At 41.0% G+C, this 16,686-nt stretch overlaps 2 protein-coding genes across 2 annotated transcripts; both read right to left on the bottom strand.

The window, feature by feature from the left end:
- Nucleotides 1–123: 123 nt before the first annotated feature.
- On the bottom strand, nucleotides 124–7,338 carry asmt2 (acetylserotonin O-methyltransferase 2). Its single transcript, XM_004554753.3, has 9 exons — nucleotides 7,037–7,338; nucleotides 6,852–6,942; nucleotides 6,479–6,653; nucleotides 5,960–6,089; nucleotides 5,725–5,793; nucleotides 5,526–5,644; nucleotides 4,652–4,789; nucleotides 4,079–4,201; nucleotides 124–3,151 (listed from the first exon to the last, which is right to left on the bottom strand). The coding sequence occupies exons 1-9, from the start codon at nucleotides 7,270–7,272 to the stop codon at nucleotides 2,940–2,942; spliced, it is 1,293 nt and encodes a 430-aa protein (XP_004554810.3). The 5' UTR covers nucleotides 7,273–7,338; the 3' UTR covers nucleotides 124–2,939.
- Nucleotides 7,339–9,379: 2,041 nt separating this feature from the next.
- pgrmc2 (progesterone receptor membrane component 2) lies at nucleotides 9,380–16,054 on the bottom strand. Its single transcript, XM_004554752.4, has 3 exons — nucleotides 15,589–16,054; nucleotides 12,963–13,118; nucleotides 9,380–11,134 (listed from the first exon to the last, which is right to left on the bottom strand). Exons 1-3 carry the CDS (start codon nucleotides 15,929–15,931, stop codon nucleotides 11,037–11,039), a joined length of 597 nt encoding a protein of 198 aa, XP_004554809.1. The 5' UTR covers nucleotides 15,932–16,054; the 3' UTR covers nucleotides 9,380–11,036.
- Nucleotides 16,055–16,686: the final 632 nt, after the last annotated feature.

Raw genomic sequence — 16,686 nt, 5'->3', positions numbered from 1 at the left:
CTGAATATTTATCCCAGAAGCTAGGAAACTTGCAAGTTACAGCAAGCAAAACACTGAAAATAGCCTTTAATAAAATAGTCCCGTTAACGCAGAATAGCTGAATAAAAGGCAAAAGAAAATATCTCAGTGAAATGAAGTATTTTATTATACTTTGCATAGTTTGCTCATGGATACACCATATTATAAATAAAAAAAAACTGTAAGACTCATTATCTATAATTCTTGGATCCTCGTAATTTTTGCCAGGAGAAACCGAGACAAATGATCACATTACATATTGGATATGACTTCTTAAAATTGCTGCTTTGGTAACAAAGAACAATTTAACATAATAGTAATTCAATAACTAATGTGTAAACTGTGTAAAGTCCAGGCAAAAATTCAGGGAGGCTGTAAAAACATTAACTAATAAATATTTAAGACTAAAGAACTATCACAGTATCAGCTACAAGGACAAACTCCCAACACCCTGTGGCTGTGTTTACATGCAATACTTTTAATACAAAAAATTATAAACATAATATTTTTTGTTCAAATGAACTTTTTGTACAGAATATCCAAGATGTGTGTCTGAAGGATGCATGCTTACAGGAATGAGCAGGAGGAGGAGGGTCCGGTGACTCAAATGCTCCATTTCTATTGCACATGTTGTTATTCTACATTTACATGTCATCAGTGACACACATGCTAATAAAACATAATCTCACAGCTCCATTAACACATGTTTTAATTCACGTGTGAACTTATCAGCAGCTATGAGGAGCCGATTTGATGCGAGTCGGCTTCTGGTGTGAACAAGAGCTTCAGTTCCTGAAGCCTCGCTAACTGACATCATAAAAAAATAAAACATAAAACGACAAAATGCACCAGACATCGACAAAGAGGGTTTTTTAAACAGCACCCGAGTGATTCTTTTTTCTTCAACCAGCCAACACAGTGAGAACTTCATAATAGCAGCAGAGGAATGATGAAGGTAAACAGAGGTGATCATAAAGGGTTAAATACAGTTGCGTCTCATCTTCCACTCGTCACAGTGAACAGGAAAGCTGGGAACACGCGCACGTTCACACACATCACATCACTTTTTTTAAGTTTAAAGGTCAGTATTTTTCCTATTTGAACTTTATTAGTCTGATGTGTCTTCCTGTGAGTGAAACAGAATCATTAAATACATGAAGACACACACATCTAGCACAGACTTGGTAAGATCTACAAGACAGACAAAACTGACTTTTCTACAGAGACTGAGAAATGACACATTGCAAGATAGACACAACTGAGAAAATATTGTGTAGAACAATGAAAGCAATGATGGCAGCAGGTTTACAGTCTGATTTTTGCATGAACAAATATTATAGGGTCAGTTTTCCCAACAGTGTGAAAATGACTTTTTTCTTTATCTGGTTAAAAACTGTTTATGATCAGATTATATCTGAAGTCTGGATGTAATTCAAAATTATAAAACTAACTTTGTGCAAAAATGTTTAAAAAGGTTTTGGGGTGCATATGCAGTGCCCACTATGATATACTGGTCTAATATTCTGGTTGAATAGGCATAAAAAATAGTCATAAAAGAGAAGAGAAGCGAGCGTCAGTGTTGACATTAACTCGTCCACCAATTTGGATGTGTGATGATCACAGTGATAATGTAGGATCAAGTAAATAAAGCCCCAGTCACACAAGCCAGTCAAATGGCCTGTGATCATTTGGCAACCACTGACTCTGAGGGAAGTGAGTATACCCCAACCAGTTTCTTGAAGTTGATAGTAGTTGCTGGGACGTAGACAAGGAGCTTCTAAATGCCATAGGTACCAGTTCAACCAACTGGTGAAAAACTCTCTGTCATTGCTTTGGTTGCTAGCATGTTGCTGCTGTCCTAGTTTGAGTGGAAGTGACAGAGTTGACTACAAACACTTCCCAGCCACTCTCCGAACTTTAGTGAAACTGCAAAAAGTCCAACACAAGCTAGAAATAAAGATTCGTCACCTTCAAAGTAAAAGTTGCAACTTGTGAAACATGCTTGCCTCCAGTGGTGAGGCACGGCTTCTCCATTTCCACTTTGCGTAACATTTTTACAAATTGTACAAATTTTTACAAATTGTAAAAATGTACTAGTTCTCAGCTAGATGAGTATTTGCAGACAACCACGAAAAACTACAAGCAATGTGCTAGCAACCAAAGCAATCACTAGGATGATTTTGGTCCTGCACATATTTTGCAACCATTTTCACCCAGCGAGAGCCAACCCATTGGGGAACACACATTTCCCATGCAAACACTTGTTGTGTCATCTTCAATATGGTGAACAACTCTTGAGCAATGAATTCATGTCAGAGCCTCGACACTGAGCTAACCAGTTGCTTATGAGCTTAGTGTATTTATTTAGTTAAGGTAAATTAAACATATCTGCAGGTTAACCTACTTTTGTCTTTATGCTAACTATGCTAAACAGTTACTTGTTAGCTTAGCTTAGCTTAGCTTAATGTTAAGTTAACAAGCTTCTGGTGGTAGTAGTAGCTTCATATTTAGCATACAACCATAAGAGTGGTATCAAGAGAGAAAATCTTCATCAAATGTTAAATTTTTTTTAAAATCTGAACCCATTCTTGAATCTTATTTTGCTTGGTGAAAGGTGAGAACATTACTTATAGACGCAAGTATGACTAAAAGATATTATCTATCACAGCAGCAACCTCTAACCAGAGGTGTGGTCGAAAGACAAGGTGAACTGTAAGAAAAATTTCAAAATATTAAATAATTGGTGCTGACGATAACATAAACTGGAGATCCATGTGGACAACTTTTTTTTTCTCCCCACAGTTTACAGTTTGATGTTGACATCTGTTCCTTATCGAGGCCTTGAAGTTTCCACTTAACCTTTCTCTAATTTCCCAGACTTTTGACAGATGCTTTCTAAGCATCCCGCTCTCTGTCTGAGCTCATCTGATGGCCAATATGGCATCATAAGATTTGCCCGTGCGGCAGACCTGAATGTTCTTGAAGCCGGTCTTGTTGAACATGTGTGTGTACTCGGACGGTGGGCGCTCCCTGCCCTTCGTCTGCACCAGCATGTTGAGGGAGAAAAGCTGAGTCATGATGGGCCCTCGTCTGTTCTCAAACAGCATCGCTTCTACCAGCAGGACGCCGCCGCCTGGCAGGAGGACAAACAAAGATACTGAAAGCAGTTTTTGTTTCAAATAGAAACAAAAACTGCTATAAGTATAATAATCAAATGAAAAATTGAGAAAATATAGCAACAATGTGTACTCTACTGAGTGAAATAAGTGTTTGATCCCCTCGAAACACATGATTTAGTACTTGGTGGAGTAAACTAGTGTTGGCCAGCAGGTTTGTGAACATCTTACAGTGCAGCAGATAAAATACAGGTCAAATCATTAACAAATGGAAACAATTACTAAAACTGTTATTTATGCTGTGCTCCAGATACCACGGAAGTCGGAACTTGGGAGTGTCGGCAGTAAAGTTGCAAAAACGAAGAAAAATGGGATTTGTTTTCATTATTACCAAGGTCGAGCTATTCACGTGTCACAAGAAAAACAATGTAATACTTGTTTTCTGTGCTTAAAAACACTGCTGCAGGGCATTCAAAGATAGAGCCTGATGAGTGGGCTGAGTTACAAATACACAACAATGGCAGTACAGATGACAAGTTTTTCAGTTTTACTACTGTTTACATCACAGCCACCATCTATGGCTGTGATTGTGATTACCTCAGGATTGGTGGGGTTGCTCTGACTCTGAGTTGAGGAGACGTTCCAGATGAAAATTCCAACTGGGAGCTCAGAAATGTCAACTTCAAACTTGATCGCTCAATAATATACTCATATTATTCTTACTCTTTTGATGAAGCTCATTAGCAATATGAAATGTAATAACAGTGGCTATTTTCAAGCTGGCCACTAACTCTGGTAAGAAAATGTCTCATTTTGACACAAACTGAACATAACTTGTCCGCTTTTGAAGCTGTTACTTCTCTACTTTCCCAGACTTGACAGATCTCACATTCAGTGGTTTGTCGCTAAAACAACAAACCCCCACATGTACCTGGTGTACTGACCTGGTGCACACATGTCATAGATCTTCTTCAGCAGCGTCAGGCACTTCTCTTCAGGCCAGTCATGAATGATTCTGGCCAGAACGTACAAGTCTGCAGTGGGGATTTCACAAGTGAAGAAATCTCCTGCACGTAGAGGGCGCAGCATTAATAAAGACGTATTTACCAGTTTATTGGTTACAGTGAAGAAAAAAAATGCTTTTTTCCTAACTAATCTCATAGGGGACCTATTATATCTACTTCCATGCTTCTATGCATGATTCAGATTTCAAAATAACCAAAACAAGATGTTTAAGCTCCTTTCCTCCTCTTTTTTAACCCAGCTTTTTTCTGATTGGCTGCACCTTGCAAACAGGAGGTTTTGAACATTTTTCTATGCCCTTTCTAGGGAAGTACTTTCTATCTAACATTCACACACATTCATACTCAGACGCAAGCATTGGAGAGCAACCTGGGGTTAGTAGCAGAGGATCATGAACCTACCAACCTTCTGATTAGTAGGTGACATACAGCCACCCCCATGTATGTTTTTTCTTAAACATTTAAGGTGTTTTAAATCATCCATAGCAGACTTACCGGACTGAAATACAATAGCATCATTCTCCTGAGAGAAATGCTTCTGAGCCACTTCCACGACCTGCTGGAGATCAAACACTGTGACGGTGGATGAGGGATACGCCTTTGCCATCTCGCGGGCCAAAGCACCAGTGCAACCTAGCAATCGTTCATAAACAGCGATCAACATTTATCAGAGGGAACAATCCTTCAAAATGTTCATTTTTGGTATACATGAATTTGAGGTATCTACACCAATCAGGTATAACGTTACGAGCACTGACAGGTGAAGTGAATAACACTGATTATCTCCTCTTCATGGCACCTATTTGGGCGAGATATATCTGGGACCAAGTGGACATTTGTCCTCAAAGTTGATGTGTTAGAAGCAGGAAAAATGGGTGAGTTTAAGGAGATGAACGAGTCTGACGAGGACCAAATTGTGATAGCTAGACGACTGGGTCAGAGCATCTCCAAAACTGCAGCTCTTGTGGGGTGTTCCCAGTCTGCAAAGGTCGGTATCTGTCAAAAGTGGTCGAACGAAGGAGCAGTGGTGAGCCAGCGACAGGATGATGAGTCACCAAGAGACACTGATGCATGTGGGGGAGTGAAGGCTGGATAATGTGCCCTGCCACAAAGCAAAAATGGTTCAAGGAGCACAACAACGAGACTGAGATGTTAACTTGTCTCCGGTTTCCCCAGAGCTCAATCCAATTGAGCATGTATGGGATGTACTGGACAAACAGCCCCGATTCATGGAGGCCCCACCTCGCAACTTAAACGACTTAAAGGTGGACATAATGTTATGTCTGATAGGTGTGTGTATATCTATTTGCCTTCTTGGGAAGAATAATAGCCCCTCTCAGATGTCAGAGCATCCCTGACAGCCTCTTACCTCCAAGATCTACTACGTTCTGGAAGCCGGAGAGATTGAACGCTGTCACAACGTCATGTCCATCCAGAACCCATGACGAGTTCATGAGACCCATGAATTTCAGCATGTCCTCTTCTGATCTGTGCGGTACAGTTTAGGTTCATATACTGAATCCTAACAAGCTCAAAGCCACACTTGAAGCAGCGGGATCAACACCAACCTGTAAATGGCTTGGAAGACCTCCTCTGCTGGAAGGCCGAATGTCTTTTCATTCTGATTCTTCCCCTCCCTGCATGATGACAGAGGATAAGGAACAATTCTTTGTGCTCATGAAAACAACACAAAGCGAAAGAGAATGGTTGCTTTACATCTGCAAACATTTCTAAAAGCCCTGTTAAATCAGCTCGTTTTGTGTGGTATTTTAGCCTGATGTGGTCCCATGTGAATACACAGACCTGACAGCATCCACCAAGTTGTTCCACAGTGGGTAGATGGTTTGGGATTGGTAGACGATCATGTCATGGAGAGATTTGGCGCTGCCTTTGGCCAGATAAAGATTTGCCACGTCGGTGCTGCTGTACAAAGCTGTTTTAATAGAAGAGAAAGAGCAATAAATTAAAATGAAAGCCTTAAAGAGCAGCTAAATGTAACTGTTACACAATTACATACAATTTAATTATACCATTTTTTAATTATAATATTATTACCTGATGTAGCTTAAATTTGACATGTTGGCTTTTTGGAATGATCACACTGGAGATCATTTTCATGCCCAGGGAGAAACCATCATATTTTTGTAGTTTCCTTCTCTCTGTACATCAAAAACTACTTTCGGTCACCACAGCGGGTAGCTCTACAGATTTCCACCCCTTGTGCCCTTCCTGACACAACCCCGAGGGGTTTGCATCTCCTCCCAGAAACAAATCAGGGATCTTTTGCTTGCTACACTATACCCGCCTCCTCCTATTCCTCACCTGTTCCATCTGTCTTCTCAACCTCCAGGATCTCAATGCCCACCAGCGCGTCCAGCAGCCTCTCCATCCCATCCAAGCTGGTGCCCAGCTCCTGAGCAACATGCTGGGCACTCAAAGGCTCCTGGGACCTGAGCAGCAGGTCAAATACTCCAAGCTCACAGGCTGAAAATATCACCTGCGGAAAGACCTGTCAAGTTAACAACTTTGCACTGGTAGGCAGACTTTTAGTTAAAAAACTATGACTATAGGCAGATCCACCACCTCAGTCCAGTTTGTAATATTTCAACAGTTCCTGCATATAGTGGAGAAAATCTGAATCGACACACATTAAATCAGACTGACACTTCCCGAAGATAAACCGTGAAATGTTTACCTTGGACACTCTGAAGCCGTTAAAATACTCCAGAAGTTTGAACGGGTAATCCAGCTCACTCTGGGACATATGCTCTGCCATTACTGCGCTCCTGGTGGGGAAACATACCAACACAACGCTCTCACAGCCGGAGGAAAAACTCGCGCTTAACGTGGACAAACACTCTCCACGGGATCACCACTTACCGTCCGGAAAGCAGCCAGAAGGATCCGAGTCTGGTGAAGGTTGGTTTTAGAGGGTGTAAGTGCAGCACGGTTAGTTTGGGTTTTAGATAAAACAGCCAAAATGTCGGCGGTGTGTGATGGAGCTGCTGCTGGGAAATGTTCGGCAGAGAATCAGCTAAGATACATCCGTGATCCGTGATCTTGCTGAAAGCATTAGGAGAAACCCGCTTTGGCTTTACACAACGGCGACAGTGCATGAGCCACAACAGCCAACACCAAACTCACACTCACTCACACACGTTGTGATGAAGTTCCCGAATCAATCAGCGGCGGAGGGAGGCGCAGTTGAGTAGTTGATATCAGAGATTTACGCTCCACGTGAATGAATAAATGCAGCTCTGAAATATGGATTAATGTTTATTATTGGTGTTACATGTACCAAAAATGTTCCAGTGTCTCTGGATATGACAGCGAACCCGGGAGAAATTACTTAGCAAGCACAAATAATATTTACTCATTCTTTGTGGCTATGAAGGACAAGAGGGGGGGACAAAGTGTTACCTTGTTACAACCAGGCTGTCACAAAAACACAACACTTGTTCCGATTTCTTGTCTTGAACCTATGAAAACTCACTAATTGTCGAGCTGTCGAATTCTTTGACCTGTAAATTTGCAATTTTGTACATTTATATACAACATAATACAACGTCATACAATATAAACAATTTTAATGTTACATATTCTGTATATATTACCACTGTGACAGTGTTGCAACTACTTGCACCTTAAATTCTTACTACACCCACACATAAGCTACATAAGCACTTGTTTACTTTATTATTTTCTGTGCTCAGAGTTAAGTCTATTCTTTATTTTAGTTAGTTTATTTAATGTGAAGGGAACCTGCAGAGTAAGAATTTAATTGCTCTGCGTATCCACTTGTGTTTTGTGGTGTATATGACAATAAACTTCTTGAATGTTGAATAAAAAATTCAGTTTGACAGGTTTTTGGTAAAAACAAGGTGATTCCAAAAGAGCTATCAGCTGTAACCTTGGCATGTCTCAGCATGACGTGCAATGTGTCCTTAAGAAATAAATTAAAATAAAGAAGTGGAGGAGAAAAGACGTGGCAGACCTAAAAATGATCTTTGACAAACAGACAGTATCTTAAAGTCTGTAAGAAACTGGAAAAATCATGATATGTGCATCTGGACCATTAGATGATCAATCAGCTGCTTGCTAAAGACAATCAGAAATATTCTCTATGGAGGGGTTAATGTCAGGAAGGCGTTTTTAGAGAAGGGAAATAGGAAGAAAAGGCTGAAATAGGGAAATTATACAAGAAGTGGAGTAAAAATCACTAAAAACACTCATTCATGGACTGGCCTCCCCAGAGCCTGGACCTCAACATTATTGAAGCAGTGGGATCAGCTTGATAGAGATCAGAACGATATGCATCCAACATCCAAAGAAGAGCTTTGAAAGTCCTTCAAAAAGCCTGGAGAATTATTCCTGACTATTCCTATTCGTGCTTAATGAAATCACAAGAAAGCTTGTCTAAGAGATTTCAGCCTCTGTTGAAGAAAAAAGGTCCTCATGCAAAACAGACTTTCAAAGCTCATTAGAACTGTACAAACTGTTTTTCCTTCCATACAGGATCCAAAGGATGTTTCAAAACTTTTGCTCAGTACTGCAAATGTTTGCATACACAAGACTATTAATCCAGTATGTTTATATATGCGTAGATTTCCAGTATGTGCAGAGGGTGCAGCAATGGGAGGCCGAATTTCAGCTTTTGCAAAGATTTGCATGTTATAAATGTTGATGCTAATGTACCAGCGAGCTACGGTATCCAAATATTAGTGTTGTTGACCCAAGTCATGTTTCAGTTTTATGCAAACACGTTTTAACTACTTAGGATATCTTATGTATGGGTTGTCTTACGCAAGCAAATCAAACCTGTCCTGATGAGGCTGAGTGATTCATTCAAATCCTATGAAGTAAAAAAATATTCTGTTATTTGCTCATTATTAACATCACCCTAAGTATTTCCTTCAACATATAGATTTTTTAAAATTATTGCAGTATCAAACAGTAAGTTTAGTTCCTAGTTAAACACAAAGGTTTTTACTTTACTAGAGGCAGCTTCACATTTTGTGAAACTCTTAGCACTTTTTTTTTTCTTCTTAGTTATATTACAGAACTTCTAATTACTGCATGCATGTGCCACCCAGCATGACTGTTCCCCCACCATCGCTGTCAGAAGAAAGCAAACAGGACTGATGGAAAGACAGTGATAAAACACGGGAAAACTGTGTTCCTGCTAGCGATCCAATCACGCATCTCAAATAAATTCCAGACATCTTCAATTATTAACCAAATTGATTTATTATGCATGAACAAATCCCTTCCTGCTTCTGTCACGCAGACACGCACACACACACGCCCAACATTTAAATACATGTGGTGGGAATTCAGCATAGCTCACTTTGTTGTTGCACATGCTTTAATAAAATGATAGATATATTTACAGGATAAGCAACGGCTCTGAAAAACATTTTCTGCAATAACAGCTCCCGGTCCCACCCTGCAGCACACTGCAACGCTCCTTGTATTTTGTTTTCCCCCCCTTTGGAAATTCATCCACATTTAAAAAGAAGTTTAGAACGCAAAGAAGGAAATACAAAAAAACAAACAAAAAAAAACAAACAATGGAGGGGGGGTTTGGCCAATACGACATAGCATTATACGTATATGGAGTTCATCAACTACATAAATATGGCAGTAACACTGAGTAATTCATACGGACTATTTACAAAGTTTGTGAAGTGGGGAAATATTACAGTCTGTGCATGGACGACTGATAGAACATATGCCTTCTTAAAAGTCTGGGGGACCGAGTCTAGGAAAAGCCTACACCTCCATCCTTCTGCTTGCCTCCTCTGTTAGACCGGTCAGGACTGACACAACAAACAAAATAAGGCACAATTAATACTTGGACCATTTTCAGGGGAATCTACAGACTTGCAGCTGGCTTGTGAGGCATGTAAACAATTGAGTCGATTGATTAGGACTGCCCTGTCATCTTCCCTTTGTATTCCCGATCACTGATTCAGTCCATCTGATGTGATTCAAAACAAGTTTCATATGGCGAGGACCTCTGACCCCTCCACCCCCTCCCATCCAAAATAAAAAGGAAACAAAAAAAAAAGAGAAAACAAAACAAAAATTTGCCCTCCCGCCCTGCCCTCCCTCTATGCTACTCAACAAATACAATCACATGGTGACAAACAAAGAAAACTAGTAGTGCATACACTACAAACAACAGGAAAATGCGACGCCCTGCCAATTGCCTTTGGTTAGGCCACAGCACTGCCCTCTGAACAAGGGGAGACAATGACTTAAACACAAAAAACAAAAGAAAAAAAATAAATCAAATGATTGATTGATAAGCTGTCCGAAGCTGAAGCAGTTTCAGTTGCAATGTGACTAAACCAAAGATAAAAAGAGAGAGAAATCCGCTTCCCCATCCCAGTCCACTGATCATCTCAGACCAATGTGTTTCTCTGACTACCTCGGACCAGCCTCCACCCGTGCCCTGCGGCGACCATGACGACCACACTTTCCCCCTCCCCCAGACAAATGATTAAAATATTTTAGGGTTTTTGTTTCAGATACATCTAATGTCACGAGGCCTCTCGCCGCCCCCAGATGTGTTTGCTGTCGATAAAAAAAAGCTCCTCGAAGGTTTTTGCGGTCAATCGCTTTCTGTTGGTGGTGATCTCTGTGGGATGGAGAGAAGAGGGAGGTCTGGGTGTTTACACTTGAATTCTGCCCTTCCAGAGCAGCCATGTCACCGGGCAGAATCAGGAGTGAAGATTTTGGCCAGTGGGGCAGGAGAAGGGAGTGGCAGATAGGCCAATAGGGCAGGAGGAAATGGAAGAAGTGGTCTAGGGGGGCCTGGGGGGGCCCTGTCACAGCTGTTTGGGGCTCCTGGCTTTGGTCGGAGTGATGGAACCTCTCAGTCGTGTTTCAGGTGGTCCTTGATGTCCTCCTCGTCTGTGTACTCTGACGGCTCGTCGCCCGGCTTCAGTAACCTTCCGACGTAGTCATACTTTTCTGGAAGAAAGTGCAGAACAGATTTAAAGCTCAAACAAAGGGCTGAGTGATCAATAAAATCACCTGACAGACGGCTAACCTACAAGTAACCGGACAATGGAAAAATTGTTTGGCTGGGTTTCCAAGTAAAATGTCAGACAGCTGGTCAGGGTACATTCAATTGCCTTACGTGGTCAATACATTTTGGAGATAAGGGATTGCATGTCTGATAAAGATTTGGCTTTGATTTGCTTCGCTAATTTTCTCTGGATTTATAAATGACTGTAGGGCAGAAACAGAAATCTGGACCTGCATGTCTGCTGGCTGCCCTAAAAGCCACACACACAAAAAGTGACCGTTGAACCCCCGAGGCTGAATCAGCAGACTGGTTTTGGCTGGTAAAAACAAGACATCTGACCCATGTGTGACACAATCAGCAACAGTCCAAAAATCAAAGATGCTCAGTTTTTAGGCTTAGTTTGGGAAGGCTTAAGTGTTTGAGGCTGGAACCAAAATTATTACATTATAATTTGTTTTATGTCAGTAAATTAATCAACTCGTGATTTAAGCTCCCAAACCTCTCTCAATACTTAAGCGAATACATTTGCCCTCGATGTCAAGATACAACTTTGGGCTGGAACAGCGCTGAGCGTAAATGACATGCTGTCATCCTCTTATAAGAGTCAATCAACTGCAGTTTGGGATTCACCAACTCAGCCAAAGCTGCTCAGTCCTGCTTTAAAGTGTTATTTAAGCAAGCAGAAGCCCGGCAGTACTTCAGACGAGTTCCAGTCCAAAATTAGACACTAATACAGTAGATCTGAGGTAAATCACACGAGGAAAGTTTTAAAATGACAGACTGTAACAGGATCCAACACTGTGCTGCATGTACAGCGAGCACAGAATAATCCTTGGATTATGACATGTCAGAAAATGAAGGCCTTTGTTTCCTTCCAGTTTCAGTGCTTCCTGTTGTTAACTGCTCTCCTGAAGATGTGGTGGCGGGAGATATTTTCAGGGTTTTTTATGTTTTTGTTTTTTTGCATGTCTCTTTCAAGTTCACTCCAAAGTTTCTTTCAACTCCAGACAACCAACAAACATTCAGAGCTGAAATGACTTCAAGTCTATGGATAATCAATGAATAACAATAGTATAAATAATTTTGTAGCTTCAAATCCTTCAACACCTCCCTTTCTTAAAAAAGATTTTAATTAACTGCAGGTTTTTAACTACAGACTGCAAATAGTCCATAGTGAAAATAACTGCTGATATAATTTGACAGTGTGCTACTTCTGATCTTTATATCACACACAGTAATTTGTCTGTTTCCAGAGTAAATGAGACACTTTATGGCATCACCGTAGGTGTACGGCAAAAAGCAAAAAAATGCCCATATGGCATAAACAGCAGGTCACTTCATTAGCAGATTAATGAGTTATGAAAAGAGCTCTTAGCTACAGCTGCTTCTTCATATTTTCTACAAGAAGGGGCAAACTGAAGCTGCTGACCCATTTGGTCCACTGATGGTTTTTCCACCACTGACTCACCTTTAAAAGCCTAATAAGTCACTAACGAGTATTTAGTGAGGGTCTACTTACATAATGACTGCAAGTAGTGTTTTCCCCCCCCAAAATGACAGGCCTGAGGGTCCAGTCGAGGAAAAACAAACAAAGCAAAAAAAAAAAAACTTGCTTTTTTGGACAGTGAAGTAAACTTGAAATCAATACAAACAGAAGATTAAAACTCAGTCAGTGCTGTCTAGCTATTTGGATCCTCACTTAATATGATGGGTGCTGTTGTGAAATCTGAGCAAAATCAATACGAGCGTATTTTCTCTTCATAAGCGTACCCATAAATTGCATCTCCCACTCTCTAACACTCTCCATCTGTACAGCACTGAGATCTGACAAGTCGTCGTACTCGTCCCTCAGGATGTCTTTCTCCAGGCAGAAGGTGGCCAGGCCTCTCGAAGCATCCCGGCCAGCGAAAATGCCATAAGGACCATCTGAGAAACAAACAACAGCAAGAATGAGTAAGAGTTAAAGTACTTTCATATCTCCTTTAACTAATCAAATAACCAACAAAGTGTTTGCACTCCACTGTGTGTGCAGCGCAAAAGCATCACATGGTTTTACTGAGAATAAGGGAAAGTATACAGATGAAGTTGGAGTAAAGCAACAAGTTAACCTTTTATGATTAACTCAGACTTGCATCTTGTGACGATAGCAGCTGCTTCACATTAAACGTTTTCAAGAACAGTAAATACGCATGAACGTGTTCATTAAGCTGCTAAATAAATACATTAAAAATAGTTTGTTTTTAAAATCATCCACATTGTAGATGCTGAATGAGCACTACTGATGTTTTTATTAGAGTCTGGAGATAGATTAGTATGATCATATTGTAATCTGAAACTCAATATCAGCAACCTAAGGAGTACATTTCCTGAGTTGCACAAGAGTTTAACTGGGGCTGCAACACTCTGTCAATTAAACAGTTACTCAAGCAGAAATTTAATCATGTCAACAGGCACTTTTCAAGCAGAAATGCCAAACATTCACTCGTTCACACCACTCAAAAGGAATGAGTCCTTCAAACTCTTCTGATTAGAAAGAAAAATCAATCATGCAAATCTTCAGAGATGCAATGAATAGGCAGTTGTTAGAAAAAGAACAAATTTTTTTGTCCTGTAGAAATGTCACAGAAATGACAGGTCTCTGTTGTCACCTATGACAATTTGTTACTCTAAACCAGACCTGCAACAAAACTCACCACATTATTAGCACTGAGGGCTTTAGTCAAACAAACATTGTAATCTAATCAGATCACATCCAGTATTTTCCTGCCTTTGTTACAGCCCAGTCTTGTAACATCTGCCAGCAAGATTAATTTTTATAAGGACATGTGTTACACTAAGGGACTTCTGCTTCTGATATCTGACTTTATTATCACTCGAAAGGGACCAGTGATATACAGTCTCATAAAACTCCTGAAGTTTTTCTCCACGTTTTGAATCCTTCATCATCTTCCAAGAGGACAATCATCTGACTTGCATGTGAAAACTCTGCAGGCTCATATAACGGTGCAACCCAACACAGATCAATGCTCACTCTGGCACTGCTTAAGAGTTTATGAAGCAGAGCTAATCAACTCAAAGATAAGGAGTACTCTTTACCTTTCACAACCAACCACGAGAATTAGAGATAAAACTCCAGCGTGCACTTCACACGAAACTTCAGTGTGCAACGTAGACATTTACTAAATTTGAATCATGCTGGTTTTTTTTCATGTTGACTTGATGTGTAACAAAAAAGAAACGCTCACTGGACCACATTAGTGCCAGAATAAGGCCTGAAAGACAGAGCAACAGCTGTGAGTGACAGCTACAACTGCAGGGATACAAATGACTTAATATAATTTCTGATTAAAGGGTGGATCTATTTAATGCCACAATGAATGACAAATGCATCAGATCTGACAAGGAAGGTGGTGATGGAACAGCAGAAAACACCACCATTACCAAGTTGCACATCTTTATTCATTTTAATTTATTTAGTTTATGCCTTGTTTTACTTTTCTATCAACTGTTTCTCCAGCATTAAATCCAGTGTGACTAATATACACTACAGTTTATGTCACGGTCCTGCCAGCTCCACTGAGCCTCTGGTAGTGTGTCATAAGTTGGTGAGGTGGACAGATTCAGGGCCTGCTTGGCTCGGTCCTCTCATTGTGAAGTAGCAGACTGACACATGAGACTGCTGTTTGAATAATTATAGTTTATTGCAGAGTTGACGGCTGACTCAGCCTAGCCAGAGAAAATGCAGAGTAGCACGTTAGACGGCTGTGGGCCCGTCACATTCGTTTTGTCTAAGTGAAAGACGTGTCATATCTTCTTTTCGTGTTTTGCCAGTCTCGTCCCTATAACTCCATTTAACTTCACACAGTGGCACCCAAACTTGCTTTTCCCAATCGCAAATAAACATACAGTACGAGTACAGTAGTGCTGAGGTCATTTGAGGTGAAAATATTCATGCAAACTGTACAGAATTGATGCATTGTGAGTCCCATCACTGTAAACAAGCGACGGGTCCAGTCCAGACACTCGCACATTGTGCACGTCGACAAGCTAACAGGCTAGCGTTAGCAGACTAGCATGCTAAAACGTAATAATCATCTCCCGGCTGCATAACTTTAAACAGAAAGTGTCGCAGGTTTACGGTACATTAATATATATATATATATATAAGGTTCAAACGTCTGCAACTTTAGTTGTAGTCACAACCCCAAAAGAAAAGTCGTGCTAGCGGCTAGCTAACAGCTAGCACTCCATTCAAAAACATAGACAAAGCCGAAGAGCTAGGCTAACCCCGACGGTTTGCGCCCAAATTTTGGTTCGGGACAACTCACCCCAAGAAGGGACACCTCAGCTTCCTCACGCAATCGTAAAAATTGTCGTTTTCCCACAGCTCACTCACCTTTACCGTAAAACTTTTTCCCGCTGGTCACGTCGAAAACTTTCATGTTGACGGCCATCAGGATGCGGGGGTTCTGGATACCGTCGTACTCCCGCAGCTGCTCCAGAGTGAAGTCCCGTCTCCTCATCTTGGGAAGCGCCGAGGCCTCGTCGCCCTGGGCCGCGTATGAGTATAGCCGTTTGCCCCACCGTCGGTAGACCACCAGACAGACCACCGCTACTAGAACTAAAATACTGATATTCAGCAACATCCCTCCGAGGCCAAGCCCGTCCGACTCCTCCGCTGCCCCCTGCCCACCGCTTGTGTCAACTGGTCCGCTCGAACTGTCTCCATCGTCCGCCATACTGCACGGTTAGCGCCTACCCGCCCCTGGCCAATGCCGCGTTCACGTCCTGTCGGGAACCACTAGTTGAGCGAGGGTTCAGCGTTGTTGCTGCTGCTGCTGCTACGGCTAGGCAAAAATGAAAGCGACTGCTCCACAGGAGCCCCAAGATCTTCAGTCTCCTTGTGTCAGCGGATTCGCCTTACACTGATAGAAAATATGTTTGAAAATAGTACAAAAATTATCTATATATATGTGTATGTGTGTATAACAAAAACAACTAATATTAATATATATATATATATATATATATATATATATATATATACATACATACATACATACACACACACACACACACAAATTATAAGGCAACAGCAGAGTTTGTACAATTTTAATGAGCTTGAAAGTGAATATTTGTTATAATCACCTTTATTTTTCAGTATAGCCTGAACTCTCTTAGGCACCCCCAAAAAGTTGATTCTGTTCATCTGGACGTAGCGTTTTCAGTGGGAAAAACGTCTTATCACTCTTCTAAGTGACTTCTTCAGTCCCAGCCAACTGCAGGTCTCCCCAACCTTTTAAACAGTACCTTTGCACAATGATTGAAACCAGCCCACTGAATGAACAATGGGCTGTGAGGTCAGTTCTCTCTTAGGCAGCTTTCTTGTCATTTCTTTAAGTAGTCTTCAGGAATAGTTCTCCTGGCTTCTTGAAGAACATTCAAAGCTCATTTAAATGCTGTATGTCAATAAGCTAGAGATCCAGACTGTGGG

The sequence above is a fragment of the Maylandia zebra genome, linkage group LG19 (genome assembly GCF_041146795.1).
Source record: "Maylandia zebra isolate NMK-2024a linkage group LG19, Mzebra_GT3a, whole genome shotgun sequence".
NCBI classification, from domain to species: domain Eukaryota; kingdom Metazoa; phylum Chordata; class Actinopteri; order Cichliformes; family Cichlidae; genus Maylandia; species Maylandia zebra.
Note: the sequence above shows the minus strand (reverse complement) of the source record. Positions and strands in the feature narration are given on the sequence as shown.

Excerpts from the sequence above, each read along its gene's own strand:
- asmt2 (XM_004554753.3), bottom strand. The coding sequence starts at position 7,272 with ATGCACTGTCGCCGTTGTGTAAAGCCAAAGCGGGTTTCTCCTAATGCT. Across the intron at positions 6,943-7,036 it reads TTCTGGCTGCTTTCCGGACG|GAGCGCAGTAATGGCAGAGC; the intron begins GTAAGTGGTGAT and ends TTTCCCCACCAG. Across the intron at positions 4,202-4,651 it reads TGCTATTGTATTTCAGTCCG|GAGATTTCTTCACTTGTGAA; the intron begins GTAAGTCTGCTA and ends CTCTACGTGCAG.
- pgrmc2 (XM_004554752.4), bottom strand. The coding sequence starts at position 15,931 with ATGGCGGACGATGGAGACAGTTCGAGCGGACCAGTTGACACAAGCGGT. Across the intron at positions 13,119-15,588 it reads GAAAAAGTTTTACGGTAAAG|ATGGTCCTTATGGCATTTTC; the intron begins GTGAGTGAGCTG and ends TTTGTTTCTCAG. Across the intron at positions 11,135-12,962 it reads GTGGGAGATGCAATTTATGG|AAAAGTATGACTACGTCGGA; the intron begins GTACGCTTATGA and ends ACTTTCTTCCAG.